The 17,578-nt window shown below is 40.2% G+C and overlaps 2 protein-coding genes across 5 annotated transcripts in view; one reads left to right on the forward strand and one right to left on the reverse strand.

Annotated features, from left to right (window-relative positions):
• pam (peptidylglycine alpha-amidating monooxygenase) overlaps nt 1–17,578 on the forward strand; it is a 127,490-nt gene that overhangs the window by 32,675 nt on the left and 77,237 nt on the right. The window lies entirely within an intron of this gene.
• On the reverse strand, nt 4,263–10,642 carry LOC113745291 (RNA-binding protein 42-like). Of its 3 annotated transcripts, XM_027276808.1 has the most exons (7): nt 10,341–10,639; nt 10,014–10,070; nt 7,987–8,107; nt 7,784–7,853; nt 7,432–7,494; nt 5,194–5,228; nt 4,263–5,162 (listed from the first exon to the last, which is right to left on the reverse strand). In XM_027276808.1, exons 2-6 carry the CDS (start codon nt 10,067–10,069, stop codon nt 5,215–5,217), a joined length of 324 nt encoding a protein of 107 aa, XP_027132609.1. In that variant the 5' UTR covers nt 10,070; nt 10,341–10,639; the 3' UTR covers nt 4,263–5,162; nt 5,194–5,214. The 3 variants fall into 3 exon arrangements, with proteins under 3 accessions (XP_027132609.1, XP_027132607.1, XP_027132608.1); XM_027276806.1 differs by lacking the exon at nt 5,194–5,228 and having other exon boundaries at nt 4,263–5,137; nt 10,341–10,642; XM_027276807.1 differs by lacking the exon at nt 5,194–5,228 and having other exon boundaries at nt 4,263–5,137; nt 7,427–7,494; nt 10,341–10,641.

Raw genomic sequence — 17,578 nt, forward strand, 5'->3', positions numbered from 1 at the left:
ATGCTAACATGCTAATGTTAACTGCTAGCCCATCAATGTTAACATGCTAATGCTAACATGGTAATGTTAACATGCTAATATTAACATGATAATGCTAACTGCTAGAGCATCAGCGGTAACATGCTAATGCTAACATGTTAATGTTAACATGCTAATGTTAACAGCTAGCCCATCAGCGCTAACATGCTAATGCTAACATGTTAATGCTAACTGCTAGTCCATCATCGTTAACATGCTAATGCTAAAATGCTAATGCTAACATGGTAATGCTAACTGCTAGCTAAAATGCTAATGTTAATTGCTAACACATAAGCGCTAGCTGCTCCTGTGTCTAAATAAACATGTTAAAAATGACTGTTTGAGGTGTGCTTTTTGAATACAGACCCCCAGCAACAGCCCACTCGTCACTCTCAAAATTTCTTTCTAGTACTGAATTTGCTGAGCAGTAGTGTCAGTAATTAATGCTAGGGGACGACGGGGCCAGAGTCAGGCACACTCAAAATTTCTTTAGAAATTTTTCTAGTTCGTCTTCCGTTTCTTCCGTGTTTTTTTCGGTTCGCTTCTCCTCCCAGAGTTTTTGTCGCACATACACAAAACGGGTATCAAAACGACCGGCTCAGCCGGGAATCGATGGCTAAGACTTTTCTAAGAGTTTCGGCAAACGGTTTTGCCAAAAATCCAGAAAAACGAAGCCAAAAAATGAATGGGTGTGTATTGCGAGAACTTTCCAGACTAGAGTGATGATGTCATCACTAGAGTGGAGAGGGGAGAAGAACAATCCTGAAAAAAATAAACGGAGTTGATTACCGTGGCCTCAAATGCCCGCTACAGACCTGATTATCCCTCAAATGTAGAGAAAATTCGAGGTGATCGCAGTTGATAACACTGTTGAAGCTGGTAGACATATAGTTTTGGCTCCATACAGGCTAATTGATCGACTACTCCCCACCAAAGCCTCATATACTCCCATGTTATTTTGAGCATAGAATTTTCTGAAAGGAGCAGGGAGCACGTGTGCTTTCTCTGACTCCTACGGCCAAAGTTTATATAATTTTCGCCTGAAACTTGGCACAGACATTATACACAAGACGAGCATTCTTCTGGTCATTTCAGATTTTGGTTTGATGCATACCTTATAGGTTTTTTTTGGCCACCTTCGGGGGGATCATTCAGACATATACTGTGCATCTCAGGGGGACAGACAGTGCATGCAGCACCTGTGACTAATTACTCTGACCTGCAGCTACCTGGTTGCTTGGCAACCTCAAGCATGCCTTTGACTAACTTTTTTGAAGTCTCTGTATGATATCAGACTATCAAGACTACATTTTTAATGTCGGCCATTTTATCCTGTCTCTCACAAACACACAAACACATAGATAGAGAGCAAAACACACCACACACAGGCAGACAGACAGGCAGACGCACGCACACACACACACACACACATACATACAGAACAAGCACACACACACACACACACACGGCAAGTTTTTCAAAATAAGAGTCCCTTCAAAATAAGAGCACAATGATGACACAGCTTGTTGTTTAATACTGAATTTGCTGAGCATGCTCGTGTCAGTAATAATGCATGGGTTGTATGGGGACGACGGGGCCAGAGTCAGGCACACTCAAAATTTCTTTAGAAATGTTTCTAGTTATTATTATTATTCTTACGCCCTTTTTTGGCTTGCTACTCCTCCCAGAGTTTTTGTCGCACAAAACGGGTATCGAAACGACCGGCTTGGCCGGGACATGTGTGCTATGTCTTTTCTAAGAGTTTCGGCGAAACGGTTTTGCCAAAAATCCAGAAAAACGAAGCCAAAAAATGAATGGGTGTGTATTGCGAGAACTTTCCAGAGCTAGAGTGAGTGATGTCATCGCTAGAGTGGAGAGGGGAGAAAACGATCAGTGAAAAAATAAAACGTATTCGACTACCGTGGCCTCAAATGCCCAGCTACAGACATGATTATCCCCTCAAATGTAGGAAAATTCGAGGTGATCGCAGTGATAACACTGTTGAAGCTGTCTCTTTTATAGTTTTGGCTCCATACAGGCTAATTGATCGAGTACCCCCCTCCACAGCCTCATTCACTCCCATGTTAAAAAAGGCGGGAAATTTTCTGGAGGAAGGCAGAAGTAACGTTTCTCTCTCTTGCTCCTGAGGGCACATTTCTTCATTTATCGACACAAAACGAATATGTAGACGATCAGGAAGAGCTCATCCTGCCTCAGGTTAAGCCGGTTCAATGATTGGAAATACGGTTTTGGCCAGAAATCCTTCCTGTTCGAGAGGAGGTCTCAGCATTTGCAATGCTAACATGTTAATGCTAACATGCTAATGTTAACATGTTAATGTTATCATGCTAATGGTAATTGCTAGCGCATCAGCGTTAACATGCTAATGTTAACATGCCAATGCTAAAATGCTAATGCTAACTACTAGCGCTTCAGCGTTAAAATGCCAATGCTAACATGTTAATGTTAACATATTAATGCTAACATGCTAGCGCATCAGCGCTAACATGCTAATGTTAACATGCTAATGCTAACATGCTAATGCTAACATGCTAATGTTAACATGCTAACATGCTAATGTTAACTGCTAGCCCATCAATGTTAACATGCTAATGCTAACATGGTAATGTTAACATGCTAATATTAACATGATAATGCTAACTGCTAGAGCATCAGCGGTAACATGCTAATGCTAACATGTTAATGTTAACATGCTAATGTTAACAGCTAGCCCATCAGCGCTAACATGCTAATGCTAACATGTTAATGCTAACTGCTAGTCCATCATCGTTAACATGCTAATGCTAAAATGCTAATGCTAACATGGTAATGCTAACTGCTAGCTAAAATGCTAATGTTAATTGCTAACACATAAGCGCTAGCTGCTCCTGTGTCTAAATAAACATGTTAAAAATGACTGTTTGAGGTGTGCTTTTTGAATACAGACCCCCAGCAACAGCCCACTCGTCACTCTCAAAATTTCTTTTCTAGTACTGAATTTGCTGAGCAGTGTCAGTAATAATGTATGGGGACGACGGGGCCAGAGTCAGGCACACTCAAAATTTCTTTAGAAATGTTTCTAGTTATTACTATATTTTGGGAATATGTTGACGTTTAATGTAACGTTTAAGATATCTTTTGCTAGGCAGAAAGACTGGACTTTATTTGTAAAAACACATTTTTTCAAACTCAATAAAGTAAATGTTTGTAAGCAAACCCATTTTGTGTTGTCTTTTAAAAGTAATGATTGAGCAAGGGATGCTAACAGAAGCAGTGGGGGAACACGGCACACAGAAGCAGAATATTTTAAATTTTAATTTAACTCAACATATCAAAATGAATCGTTTCGGTAATATGTGTGTTGGTGAAGTTTGGTTGAAGTGTGATTTAAAGTTTCAAAATACGTTTCTTGAAATGCAGTCCGGTTCTTTCCAAAGAACAGTAAGGATGTTTCAAGGGAACAATGCAAAAAGCATAAATTGACCATAATCTGATTTTGTAAAAGTTTAAAAGTTATGTGTAGACATGTATGCATGCAGATTTGAAATGAAATAGGTTTTTATTCCCGCTACTGTGTTTTAGTAACTTTTGTAGAATTTAATGGCCAGTGTAGGGTTAGCAATATATTTTTGCTTTAATCCTTTATTTAGTTTCAAAAAGTATGAGTTTTAATTGTATTTTATTCTTCTATAGACCAACATCACAACACTTCTGGAGGGCACCTTCCTGGTGCTCATTAAATTGAGAGAGGACACTTTTCAGTGCCCGTTGGGCCATAAGGCAGGGCCATACCATGCCCTAATTCCTCATTTACAGGGCCACCAGAGGTCAGTTGTGAAATACAGAGGTAAGTCCAACCACAGGTATTGATAAGATTTTGTAAATACCAATTAACAAGCTTTCAGAAGTTGGCATTAAACAAATCAAACATGGACAATTCAAATGGATTCAAGAATACATCTGTCATTTTTGCAATAAATGTATTTATCTGTCACTCATTTCTGACATGTACTTAAACGTCACCGTTTACAAATCTCTAGCCAGTACAGTTATTTGAAGTGATATCTAAAGCACACCTGATATAACTAATGAAGCTATTGATAAATTGCATCAAGTGTACAACACCAGTTTTGCAAATGTCTACTCTTATGAAGGACTTGCAGGGATTGAATTATTTTGAGACAGCAGTAGTCATAAAAAGTGGGATTTTGCATCACATTTTGAAAAACCACAATTATCGTGTGTTGTCTTGAACTTTTCCAATGTTTTTTGGTTGGTTTGTTTATTGTAAAAAGCAGAAAGTGTACATTTGATCAATAATTTAAGAATTTGCAATGGGGGTGAAATAATAAGTTGCAAATGTAAATCATCTCTGGATCCCCATTAAACAAACTGACACAATTATGGTTTGCTTTCCACAGGACACCAACCATGCCACCGACCACACCACCGACCACATGTCTAGCAAGAGGCCTTACAGCTTTCCACCCAGAGAGCAGGTTAATGCGAGTGACGATTATTGCATGGGAACAAAATATCCAGTGTTTACAGCTGTGCACCAAGTCATGTCTTTCTGTGTCTTGATTAAGGACAATAATGACAGCATGGACCAACATGACGTGGTCACCACAACCAGAGATGTTGGGATCCTGAGTGAAGACACGTCTTTCGACAGGCTTGTGGTAAGGACATGCAAAGGATCAAGAAACAACAAATCTTATTTAATATACTTAGCCGGAATAACGTTTAACATCTAAATGCTATTTAATCAAATTTTAGGAAAGGGCTAAGCAAGCTGAACACCAAAGAAGAGTCACCAGTGACCTTCTTGTAACGTGCATCACTCAGGATAAAGGCCTGCTGCAACACCTTGAAGTGAGTTTGAAATTTAGAGTCGCATACTGTAACACATTTTGGTCAAAACATGATAAATGAATTATTGAAGTGAAACATTTTCTATTAGCCTAGTGTTTGTACATTTACTTTGAGCATCCTCCAAAAAAATATATGTTTACAGGTGGTCATCGCTGGAAAATTTGCATCCTCCTGGGCATCATCGAAGGGCAGGGTAAAAAGGAGGATGAGCAGCTGGACAGAGTGCTTGGGTTTCTTGACAAGCCTGGTTGAAGCACAGACAACCAGATGTCACGATCAATGAAGCACAGACAACCAGATGTCACGATCAAGTGGCATTTGTTATGGATGTGCTCCTGCCAGAGGTAAATTCAGAAACTTTTATTTATCATATTAACATATTTTGTATTATTACTGTTGTCAGTCTTTAACTTCTGGTTAATATCTGCAACATGGCAGACTACATAATGTCAAATTGAAAGATGTCCTTTTGTTCACCTCATGACACAGGCAACAGTCCAGGCTCTTTCAGCTGTCCATCAATGTTCCATTGACAGAGCTACAGAACTGTACAACTGTGGAGTGCAGTAGGACTTGAGGTATGCTACAAACATAAGGAGAGTGCTAATACCTATATGTATTGTTTGTACATTGTTTATGACAGCTTCTCAGTGTGAATGTCCTTTTACTAATCGCTATTTCATTTTGTCTCATCAGCGAGAAACAGGTGCTGTCTCATTTCCTCGCGAAAAACATGAGCAAGGAGGCAGTACAGAAAATGGAAAAATATACAGAAAACCTCAGAAAAGCTCTGGACTCTGAGGAGTTTTTGAAGAGGCTGTAGTTGAATGTTTGTTTTATTTTATTGTAAATAAAAGTTCTTGCTGGTTGTTTCATTTGTCTTAACTTTTTTCTAAAACAAAACTTTTATATATATTTTAAAGATTTTTGTATGGTCATATTTATTTTACTAGTGAATTGCATGCTTAATTCAAAATATTTAATTTAGTTCTAAATAAATACATTTTATTTGTGTCAAAGGGCCAGCAATCTTTTTTGTTAACCTAGAAGAAATCATCACCTTAGAGTGATATTAATGGCATCTGATGTAGGCCAAGCTCTGTGACAGTGTGGCTCTTAGAAAAACAGACAGTGGAAACAACCTTTTGAAATTGAAATAATTACCACTAATTATTATAATTATTGCAAGTGTGTGTGTGTGTATGTATGTGTATATGTATGTATGTGTATATGTATGTGTGTGTATATATATATAATATAATATTATATACAATAGTATGTAATATAATATATCATAAACTTGTGGACATACATTAGTCACTTATATGAATAAATATACGTATATATAAATCTGGAGTGCTATATAATCTTTTTAATTACATTACTTTCTATTTTTGTATAAATGTATTGTTTCAAGCGCATTACTTGCATTGAAATGCATTTAATGTTGTCAATCAACCGATAAAGTTGTTAAAATCGTTCCCATTATTGCTTTGTTTCCATCCTGTTTACTTTCCTAGTGCTATGGGCCTCTACAGCCACCTCAGGCGTGGTTTGTAGCGGCTGCGCACGCAGTTGTGGTTTATAGGAGGCGTGTTTTGTAGGGGCGTGTTTTTAGGGGGCGTGGTTTGTAGCAGCTCTGGCTGCAGCTGCTAGACCCTTCTCTAACGAGCAGCAGCGGTTAATGAGCGGACTTGCCCTTGCCAGAAATGCACACCTGAATATAATTAACCAATAAATGTTCTTTTCACACATCTCATATGCGTCCTTATTCAATAAGTGCATGCATATGGGGGTAGCGGCGAGCCCGTCGTTACACAAGGGTCTAGATATTTACTGTAGTTTAAGACGAAATGAGACTGCTGTATGACAGACAATAACAGTACTAAAATACATGCTAGCTTTTATATAGTACTAACAATGTTCATGTAAAAACTTTGTTTTACTAAAGAAACACCTGGTGTGTCATTTCGAATAAGTCAACTATCAAATGTCAAATCACACAGGTGTGAACAAATCTGCAGCTTAAGAAAACTTTCAGCAATGTGACTTATACTGTTCTTAGGACCTTTCTTAAGAAAAAATGTAAAGAGTTATTGCTGAATGTCATCAAAATGGCATTTTTTGGAACCCATTGGCTATTGTCTGACAATAATTTAGCCTCTGGAGGCTGTTTCTGTGCTTCCAGTGAAGCCAGCAGATAAAAAAAGGATAACAGGTATCCAGGCCAAAGCTCCTTTGTAGTCTGATTAACAACTTCATACAGGAGAATGACTGTATGTGAATGCAGGTCAATTAAAAGACAAGAAGTTAATAAACTGCTAAATTGTCAGATGACAGCTGATGAGTTAAGACTTTTCCTGTACATGTAGGCTTTTTTTACGCGTAGTAAGGGAAGAGTGAGGGGAGGGGTATTCAATTGGTCACAATCTGCAACCTCAGTTAGATGCTACTAAATCCTACACATTGGTCCTTTAAAGTGGACCAATATACTGCAAAATACTGCAAGTGAGTAAATAAACTAGTAAACAACCTCACCAGGTCTCTGCAGGATATGGGGGACAAAGGCTGGTCTCATCATGGGTGGACGTACTGGAGGGACTGGGACAGACACAAATGTCACATTGAGTGTAAATGAAACAACACGACAGCAGAAAGGTGTCTGTGCTGTGAGCCACCAAAATGCTTTCCTAAGCACCCCTAGAACATTCTAAACTTTAGTTAGTCTACACATATATAATTCTGTATCAACCACAATATGCAAATAATGTCTTTTTTAGAACACATGGATATCAACCTTTTTTTAAATAAAAATCTAAAATCTATTAGTAATATTATAAGAAAAATTATGAGAGAAAGAAAGAGAAAGTAGATAGAAGTAGAAGTTTACCTGGTCCCAAAAATGCTGGTGTTGGAGGACCAACAAAACTAGCAGCTCTGGCTTCTAATGTCTGCTGGACCTGAGAAAGAGGACAGAGTGTGAGACATCAAGATGGCGGAAAGTGTGAGAGCGGTAGAGGACAGAATGATAGATAGCCATTATGCCAAACAGCATGTTAGCTTCTAAACATTCATGACTAGAATAGTGCAAACCTGTCTGTAAGTGTTGGTGCCTATGATGGGCCGCACTACTGGAACAGAAAGAGCGACAGGTACTGCCTCCATAACAGGTGGGCTTCCTGATACTGGACCGCCGAGAACCTCCTGCTCAAAACTACAGACACACACACAAACACACACACACACACACACACATACATAGAGAGAGAGAGATAGAGAGAGAGAGACAGAATGACTGGCCTGTTACCAAGGAGACAACAGGTTTGTAAATATGTACAGAACTAAGAAAACAAAGAGAAAACAAAGAATGACTGAAAACTGTGCAATTAAGAAAAGCTTATAACCAATTAGAAGAGGGATTGAACAGACAAAGGAAGAAGGGGATTCTACATTGCTTATAATGAATACACTCAGTCAAATGGAGCAGCAACCAGTCCAACTCAAGATAAGAGTTCTGATGAGTTGGCAATGGATTTTTATCTAATTAACCAACTTATCATTTAATTTAACAAATAATAAATTGATTATGCATATAGCACTTTGTTATGTGCTATATAAATATATGTATCTGACACTCTACACAAAGAATTCTATTTTTGTTATTCTGTCCATGTTTGCAATTTATCACTGTGGAAAACACAGTTATTGCCATCACTTTTCTCATACGTACCTTTCATACTTGCAGAAATATGTTTACTTTGGCATTAACAGTAGAACCTCCAACTGAGTGCATTACATTGAAAGGTGTTTCATATTATGGCCCTGTCATGTATGTGAATGAAGTGAAAACACCTCTCAATATGATGCAGTCCAGTTCAACACCACTGCAAACTACAACCACATGAATAAACATGATTTGATTATGATTAGCATGGCAATCACTATTATATTAACAAATGACATATTCATGTTTTACATCAAGAACAGCTGTGCTCATGCATCCTTTGCTTTTGACTTCACATATCTCAATAACTCAGACCTCAATCTGCTATTGTGGCTTGACTGTACTTTTGTGGCTCACATCTGTAGATTCTCTCAGCATTTAGTATGTTTGACATATTTCTTGCATGATATTTCAGTTTGTTCATGCTCAGTCTAGTTCAGATTATTTATTATCACAGCAGAATCTTTCCAGGCTTCCAGTTCAATCAGTTTAGTGACATGTCTTTATCTCATTGTGACTTGTCACAGATATTACCAGACTTCAAACATGATTGTTTTTCTGTTAGCAAAAAGCAGTATGTGCCTGTAGTTAGAGCATCTTGGAAATGGGTCTGAGGAAATAAAAGAGCAGTATCAAATGATTCTGTTAAGGACATCACTGCATGGGCTGAGGAACAATTCCAAAAAGCATTGTTTGTGAACCCAGTTCATCACTGCATCCACAAATTACATCTGAAACTCTACCATGAAAAGAGAAAACATATAAACCAGATCAGGAAATGCCTGAGCTCATTTAAGATGGACTGTCACTGGAAAACTGTCCTGTGGTCTGACAGGTCCACATTTCAAAATGGTGCCACATCCTCCAGGCTAAAGAGGAGAGGGACCATCCAGCTTGTTATCAGTGGCAGTTCAAGAGCCACAACCCACAGTCCATTTACTATTGATCATAACAAGGGAACAGTGAAGCACTTTTTCTTTACATTTAGAGAATTCAAAAATGGCGACGCAAACAGTCAACAGAACTGTTTTCACCTTCATATAGAGTTTATGTTGTGAAAATTGCTGTAACAACTTTGCAGTTGTCATGGTCTTTAATTAGAAAATTTAATTAATTAATTAATTAATTAATTATTTGTGCGTGCTATGCTTTCTCTTCTCTTCTAAAGTGTGTTAAGTACATGCTTTTGCAGAAGAGAGCCTCGCCATCACTATTTACTGTTGGTAGGGACAACCTAGTTGGACTTTGGACTTGTAATGGATTGTAGCAAAAGGCCCGCCTGATTTTCCCAATGCCACTTACAATATAATTTCTGGCTCTGCTACTGTTGCCAAGTACCATTTGGGATGAGTCAGAATTGTAGTTTTTTGTGTGATAACGTAAACGTTGTACTCACAGAGCCATCTCAGCTTCCATCTCCTTCAGACGCTCCTCTCCTGACTTGAAGGCCATTCTGTGAAGACCAGCAAAACAAACACTAAACACTTGAGACACACGGCATAAAATAACGTTAACGTCATTGAGAATGCCCCACTGTGGCCATCTAGCTTCAAAATATATCAATATCCTTTAAATATCCTACATTAACGTTAGCTATTCAACGTCATTCATGATTTACAATGAAAGTAGCATGTGAGTAGTTTCCACTGGGATCTTTAAGGCACCGTGAACCGTCATTTTGATCGGTCTAACGTTATTGCATGATCACGAAAGGTACACTTACGTTCTTGTACAATAAGGAGCTTGGATGTTACGAGCACGCGTTACAATCGTTGCTAGCTAGCAATTAAGCTAGCTCTACTGTATCAACCAGCTGACCACTGAAGTTAACCTGTAAAAATCCGCCTACTGATTTTAAGCCACTGCTAGTTGACCTAGTTATCTTTCAGGACTAATCATGTTGTAAAAAGTAAATCATTATTAGCTGGTAACTGTACAAACTGTGGGCATACTTCCCCGATGATAGCACCCGGAATATAGCAAACAGAAACGTTTCTCTATGACCCGGCAGCATTCAGGCTGTTTCTTTTTCTGCATATGTGTATACTGCCACCTACTGTATCGGGGGCATACTGCAGTTACAAAAGAGCAGACGGTGTTAAGAAATAAAGAAAAGGAAATGTTTGATTAAAGTAAATGTCTGTGCGCTGTAATAGTGTCTCCCTTTGATATCTGTGCCCCACTTGCGTTGAATCCATCACTGTGTTTGTATTCTCTGCATTTACATACTTTCAGTAAGTGCGTTGGATCATCTCTTACTGTTTCTTTTACATTTAAACTATTAAGCCAAAGGACTACTGACTAAATGATGGCTCTCTTGGGCCTTAAATTATAGCCGTTATCTCTGCTATATATATAGATGATCGATCTATAGTTAGTTATTTTGCACATACAGTATATCAAATTGTGGTATGTAGACACCTACATGTCCACTCCATGCACCATGCACTTATCAAAAATGACATAACTCACAAGACAATAAACACAAAAGAACAAACTGTCACAGCCTCTCTCCTATCATATAGTATTCTAAATACTCAGATGACACTGCACTTCTCAAGGACAATAACTCAGTCATGGCCCATCTGCAATCCATTTCCCACCTCATTCAGTAGTGCACAGATCACAAACTCCTGAACAAAACTAAGGAACCCATCATAAAGCAGACAATACACCCATTACACTAATACATAAGTACTACCATAACATAGCACCATACAGTACCTTGGAATCACCCTTGACAATAAGCTCATGAGCTCATACATTCATCTTCATAGGAGGTCATGATTTATTTTTTTCCAATTTATCTACTCATATAATATTGCAATATATTAAATATATCACTTATATTTAATAAACAATAAAATTTGATTAATATTATTATTAATCATATTATTTACTGCAGAATTGTATATCCACTTTCTGCAGAAATAAACTGAAAAACGATGTTGCTTATGTTCATAAGTGTAAATTTAAATCCCTAGCCCTAACCCCCTTAAAATCATAGACACATTATTGTTAACAATAATGTATGTCTAGGGTACACCCCAAGTGTATAGTTGCACTTGGGGTGCCTAAATTGCAGTGTTTTCTTCAGTTTTCTTCACTATAAGCTTAATCACCCATGGAGGCAGGGAGATAGAAAGTGGAAGAGCACAATGAGCTGTCTAAAATCTGATTATCCCAGATCCCTGTGCCCCAGAGGTACATAAGAAATCCCTAAAGTTGAACCCATGGTTAACATGTAATTCCCTAATGCCTAGTACTGTGTCATGCACCATTTCAAGGGAGCAACATTCAGTGCCTATAAGCTTACAGGTTCGTCCTTGTGTTACTACTAAGAGATCAAGAGCCACTTAATTCTGTAAAACAACTGTTTTGACGTCCTGCACCTCTTTGTGCTTTTCTAACAGCTCTACTGAAGGTCTACATTGAGGTTATTTTCTAGGACTCTAGACAGTGATGTATATATACATACCATACCATTGTTGTACCAACCTTCTCGTGTATTTGTGCAACAGGGTATAAAGTAGTAAGAGGGGTAGTAAGGTACTATGAGCTCTTTTAGATATGATGGTGCCTGACCATGAAGAGCTTTGTAAGTAAGGAGAAGAATTTTAAATTCTATTCTAGATTTAACAGGTAGCCATTGCAAAGAAGCCAAAATGGGAGAGATGTGATCTCTGATCTTTTTTGTGGGCAAGTTTTTCCTCACTCAAACCGAGGGTCTAAGGACAGAGGGTGTTACTCCCTGTACAGATTGTAAAGCCCTCAGAGGCAAATGTGTTTTGTGAATTTGGGCTATACAAATAAAATTTGATTTGATTTGATCTGACTTAATGTTGCTGCTGTCCCTAAGTATTTGTCAATTTGTCCTTGTTTGGTTCTTGCTGTAGAGGTACTACACCATTCTGGAGCAATGACACCATTAGCAGGAGAGCCTCCCTGCTTTCTGGCCAGACTTACTTAGCAGGAGAGAAAGGACCTACCTTTCTCACTGCTTATTCTCACTCTCAATCCTGGGAGTGAATCTACTCCTTGGTGCACAGTGGCATGAACCAATTTTGCTTTTCCCTTGACCTTCAGGACTGTCTTTGTCGTCAGCAGCATTTTTCTACCTGGCAGACAAAGATACTTTTTTCCAGAGATTTTATCAATACATAATCACCCTTATTTAAAGAACGACTCCTGGCTCCTCCAATGGTTTGAGGAACCTGTCAGCCATTTGTAATTAAGTTTTTTACCGCTTGTTTCATCCATAGCAGTCCTAGAGTGATCAGTGACACAAAATCTAGACCTCTGCCACTATCTATTCCCTGTGGCACCCCAGATTTTGGAGTAAATTTTTTTAGTAGATATTTTACAACTGTTCTTGCCCTGAGGATAGGTACAAGTCTATCTGCATATTTCTTTCATCTTGCATATGAATGTGCATACAGTTCAGCAGTTTGTGCTGACTTTCCATGAGGCAGAGCTGTATCCTCTCCTGACCAGCCAATCCGCAGGGCCCAATTCCAGCACGGGCATTTGAACTGCAGCGGCCAAAGCATCCAGGCGGCTTGTTTCCTTTGTGTTGAGCTGCCTCATTAGTTGCAGGGTTTAGTTAATTTTGTAGATTTACTGTTATTAAGTATTAGATTTAGTTAGTGAGGTTTTTGTTTTTCGATTTGTTTAACTCAGATAAGAATAGTACAGGCTCTGTTTAGAGTTCTCTTTTTGTTATATTTATTTGTTTTGTTGAACAGCATCAGCTTTGAAGGCAGCAGAGGCACACCTGTTCTCACTGAGCCCATTTCCTCCACCTCTTAAGCCTGGCCTTTCTCTCCCCCTTCCCCTCATTGTCAGATCATTCCATGCTCTCCCTCTTCATGCCACTCACCTGTGCTCCAGCTCCTGAAGAACTCCTTCCGCCAGCCTGCTCCCTGCCTCACCAGTCTGCCTGGTCTAGTTTTTGTTTTTTGTAATTAAAAGTATTTTTCGTTTTTCACTCACCATTGTGTGTGTGTGAGTCTCTGCTCTGGGGTCCACATCTCGGGGTACCTTAACAGAATGATCTGACTGAGTATCCGCAGAGATTGAGAGGGTAAAACAAGCCCTCACCGCTCAAAGAGCTCGTGTGGGACAACATAAGAACGCCCTAAATGAAGTAATGGACAAACTGCTCCACTTGACCTCCAGCCTGACCCAGCCTGACAACCGCCTGAATCAGGTCTCCACTCAGCTTTCCACGCTGACAGCTCCTGCTCCACCTGCTCCAGCTGCTTCTCCAACCATGCCTAGTCACCCTCGTGAGCCCTTCATCCCCACTCCAGACAGGTATTCAGGTTAATTAGGGTCATGCAGTCAGTTCCTCCACAAGTGTTTGACCAGCAGCCGTTAACATACTCCTCTGACAAGTCTAAGATAGCATTTACTTGCAGTTTATTATCCAGGAAGGCGTCTGCATGGGCTGTGGCCATGGCTAATGCAGACTCACCTGCTTGGCCATCCTACACTTTATTCTGTAATGAGTTCCGTAGAGTTTTTGACCACCCACTTCAGCGCTGGTGAGCTTACTTCTGTTTGTCAATCCCCCTCCCATTGCATTCAGCTTAAGGGTACTGTTTCCTGGTCTCAAATTAAGATCTCTCTCCCTGTCTTAGTGGACTCTGGCTCTGATGACAATTTCATTGACTCTGGTATTGTCACCCAGTTTGACCTTCCTTCAGAGCCACTTCCAGAACCCAAGGATGTTTTTGCCTTTGATGGTCGACTCTTGGCCCGCGTTACACTCCGTACTGTCTCAGTGTCCCTGCAACTTTCTGGAAATCATCATGAGACAACCTCCTTTTACCTGATTCCCTCACCGTCTTCTCCCTTAGTTTTAGGTCTCCCCTGGCTCACGCTCCACAATCCACACATTGACTGGTCTATGCTATGTATTTCCAACTGGAGTCTATATTGTCACTCCCACTGCCTGCACTAGGCCGTCCCCACCACCATTTCCAATCCGTCTGCTCTCCCCAGACCGGTAGGTCTTGCTTCCGTCCCTCAAGAATATTATGGCCTCCGGGAGTGTTTCAACAAGGACTGTGCTCTGTCTCTACCTCCTCACAGGCCGTACGACTGTAGAATTGACCTGCTTCCTGGTGCCCCCTATCCAGCAAACTTTATAACCTCTCCAGGCCTGAAAGAGAGGCTATGGAGACCTATATTTCAGACTCACTTGCAGCGGGTCTTATTCGTCCTTCCTCCTCGCCCATGGGTGCGGGATTCTTTTTTGTAGGAGAAGGACAAGACTCTACATCCCTGTGTTGACTTCAAGGGTTTAAATGACATTACCATTAATAACAAGTACCCCCTTCCTCTCATTGACTCTGCTTTTGCCCCCCTCCACGAGGCCATCATCTTTTCTACGCGAGCGACGAGACGTTTACTCAAAAACAACAAAGTAAATTACAAAGTCTGACGCACGGTCAAAAGACTGTGTTGCTTCCATATGTTCTGACTCGAAACTAATGTATACACAGTCAGTTGCCATAGCTACCACACAGAAAACGTTCCTTTTAACCGTTTACATGTTACTAATTGTGCATTCCAAACTAACATACTCTAAACCCTGCACGAACCACAATCAAGTTATCATCAATAATTTTTAACTGTTTCAACTCAAATTACCACTGCTCAACTGGCCCTCATTACCCGGCCCCTAATTAGTTAGACAGGAAGACTAAGCAATTACAAACTTAAACATTCAAATTACTTTCAATATCTCTGAACAGTCCAACTTAAACTGGCTTCTTATGATTCTTACTTTCCTCACATCTTCTTACTCAATCATCTCTCCTGACGCTGCTTCTTCCAATAAGCACAGTTTGTTAACAGATGTTGGTCTTCGTTTTTATCTTCACTCTTTGCACCATTCCGCTGGAATCTGGCAATGTTTTAACCACTTATCCCATGAGCCAGGAATTACGAGGAGAAGAGCTGTCCACTAGTAACACAACATCTCCTGACATGAAGTTTCTCCTTGGCCTTGACCATTTCTGGTGTTCTTGGAGGAGAGGAAGATACTCACGGGTCCATCTAGTCCAGAATAAGTCTGCAAGATATTGGACTTGCTTCCATCGCTTCCTTGTGTATGTGTCATTTTTTGCTGAAGATGTCTGGTGGCATGCTGGGTTGAGACTTCAGCAGCAACAAATGATTAGGTGTTAGAGGCTCGAGGTCATTCACATCATCTGAGATACTTGTGAGCGGCCTGCCATTGATGATACTCTCAACCTCAGACATTATTGTCTGAAGACAATCGTCATTCACAGCTTGTTCTTTCAACAGGGAATTGAGGATTCTTCGCACTGTACGAATCTGTCTTTCCCAGATCCCGTCCTGATGGGAAGCTGCTGGGCTGTTAAATATCCACTTTATTCCTTTTGGTTGCAAAGCTCTTTAAATCTTGTCATTATCCAGGTGCTGTATGGCTTCTCTCATCTCCCTTTCAGCGCCCACAAAGTTTGTGCCATTATCAGAGCGCATGATAGTGACTTGACCTCTTTTGCTTACAAAACGTTGAATAGCATTAATGCAGGAGTCAGTATCAGCTCTGAGGGAGAGGCAGGTGAACATCACGCCGTATCTCTTGACTGTACTGCGGCCCCGTTTGACATCAAATGGCCCAAAGTAATCAACGCCTGTGTTCGTGAAAAGAGGTTTGTTGGGCACAAGGCGGTCTTCAAGTAAGTTTGCCATCTTTTGCTCTCCGACCTTTCCATTAGTCCTGCGGCACACTGTGCACTTATTGATTATCTTTCGGATGGCAGAATTGGCTTGTGGGATCTAATACTTGCATCTTAGTTGTGCCAAGACATAACTCTGTCCACAGTGTCTTGTTCTTTGGTGTATGCCTCTCAAAATCAGTGTAGCGACTCTACTGTGCTTAGAGAGTATCGCTGGATGTTTGACGTTTTCTGGCATAGCCGACTTGTTGAGTCTTCTTCCAACTCTCAAAGTGACATCTTGAAGAATTGGATCTAGTTTGAACAGCCTGCTGTTGCAACTGACTTGTTTGCCTCTTTGCAGAGCTTTGATTTCTTCTCCAAAACTCTGTCTTTGGCTGAACTGAATGTACTTGTTGTCTTCCAGTCCACACACTTCCAGGTCTGATATCACATAACTGTTCGTGAGTTTCTGTTCTCCAGGTTTGTTTTGCCCCATAGTGTTGAGAAGTATTTGTGTTGGTTTCCCTTTAACGTTCAGTTTCTTTTGCAGGTCTCCAGTGCAGAACGTTGCTGTAATTCCTGGGTCCATGAAAGCAAAAAGTTTCCACATACTTGTCACTCTTTTTTGACTTAACCTTTACTGGTACTATTGACAGCACCCATTCAGGTTCTCCGGCCCCTGTGGGGCTACAGGATTCTTGAGTGATAGAAACTTGAGCATATGGAACTATGACAGGAAAAGGTAGAGAGTTGGTTGACATGATGCAGAGGAGGAAAGTAGACATACTGTGTGTCCAGGAGACCAGGTGGAAAGGTAGCAAGGCTAGAAGCTTAGGAGCAAGGTTCAAGTTGTTCTATCATGGTGTAGATAGGAAGAGAAATGGAGTAGGTTATCTTGAAGGAGGAGTTTGTTAGGAGTGTCCTGGAGGTAAAAAGAGTGTCAGATAAAGTGATGAGTCTGAAGCTAGAAATCGAAGGTGTGACATTCAATGTTGTTAGTGGGTATGCTCCACAGGTAGGATGTGAGCTGGAGGAGAAGGAGAAATTCTGGTTGGACCTTGATGAAGTGATGCAGAGCATCCCTAGAAGTGAGAGAGTTGTCATTGGTGCAGACTTTAATGGACATGTTGGTGCAGGAAACAGAGATGATGAGGAGGTGATGGGCAGGTTTGGTATCCAGGAGAGGAACGCAGAAGGACAGATGGTGGTTGATTTTGCAAAAAGGATGGAAATGGCTGTAGTGAATACTTTCTTTCAGAAGAGG

The sequence above is a fragment of the Larimichthys crocea genome, unplaced genomic scaffold (genome assembly GCF_000972845.2).
Source record: "Larimichthys crocea isolate SSNF unplaced genomic scaffold, L_crocea_2.0 scaffold604, whole genome shotgun sequence".
NCBI classification, from domain to species: Eukaryota; Metazoa; Chordata; class Actinopteri; family Sciaenidae; genus Larimichthys; species Larimichthys crocea.

Bases quoted from the DNA above. Each gene is read 5' to 3' on its own strand.
- LOC113745291 (XM_027276806.1), bottom strand. From the start codon at position 10,069: ATGGCCTTCAAGTCAGGAGAGGAGCGTCTGAAGGAGATGGAAGCTGAG. The intron at 7,854-7,986 runs GTTTGCACTATT...CCTCTTTCTCAG, and splicing joins GCACCAACACTTACAGACAG to GTCCAGCAGACATTAGAAGC. The intron at 5,138-7,431 runs GTGAGGTTGTTT...TGCTTCAACCAG, and splicing joins CCATATCCTGCAGAGACCTG to GCTTGTCAAGAAACCCAAGC.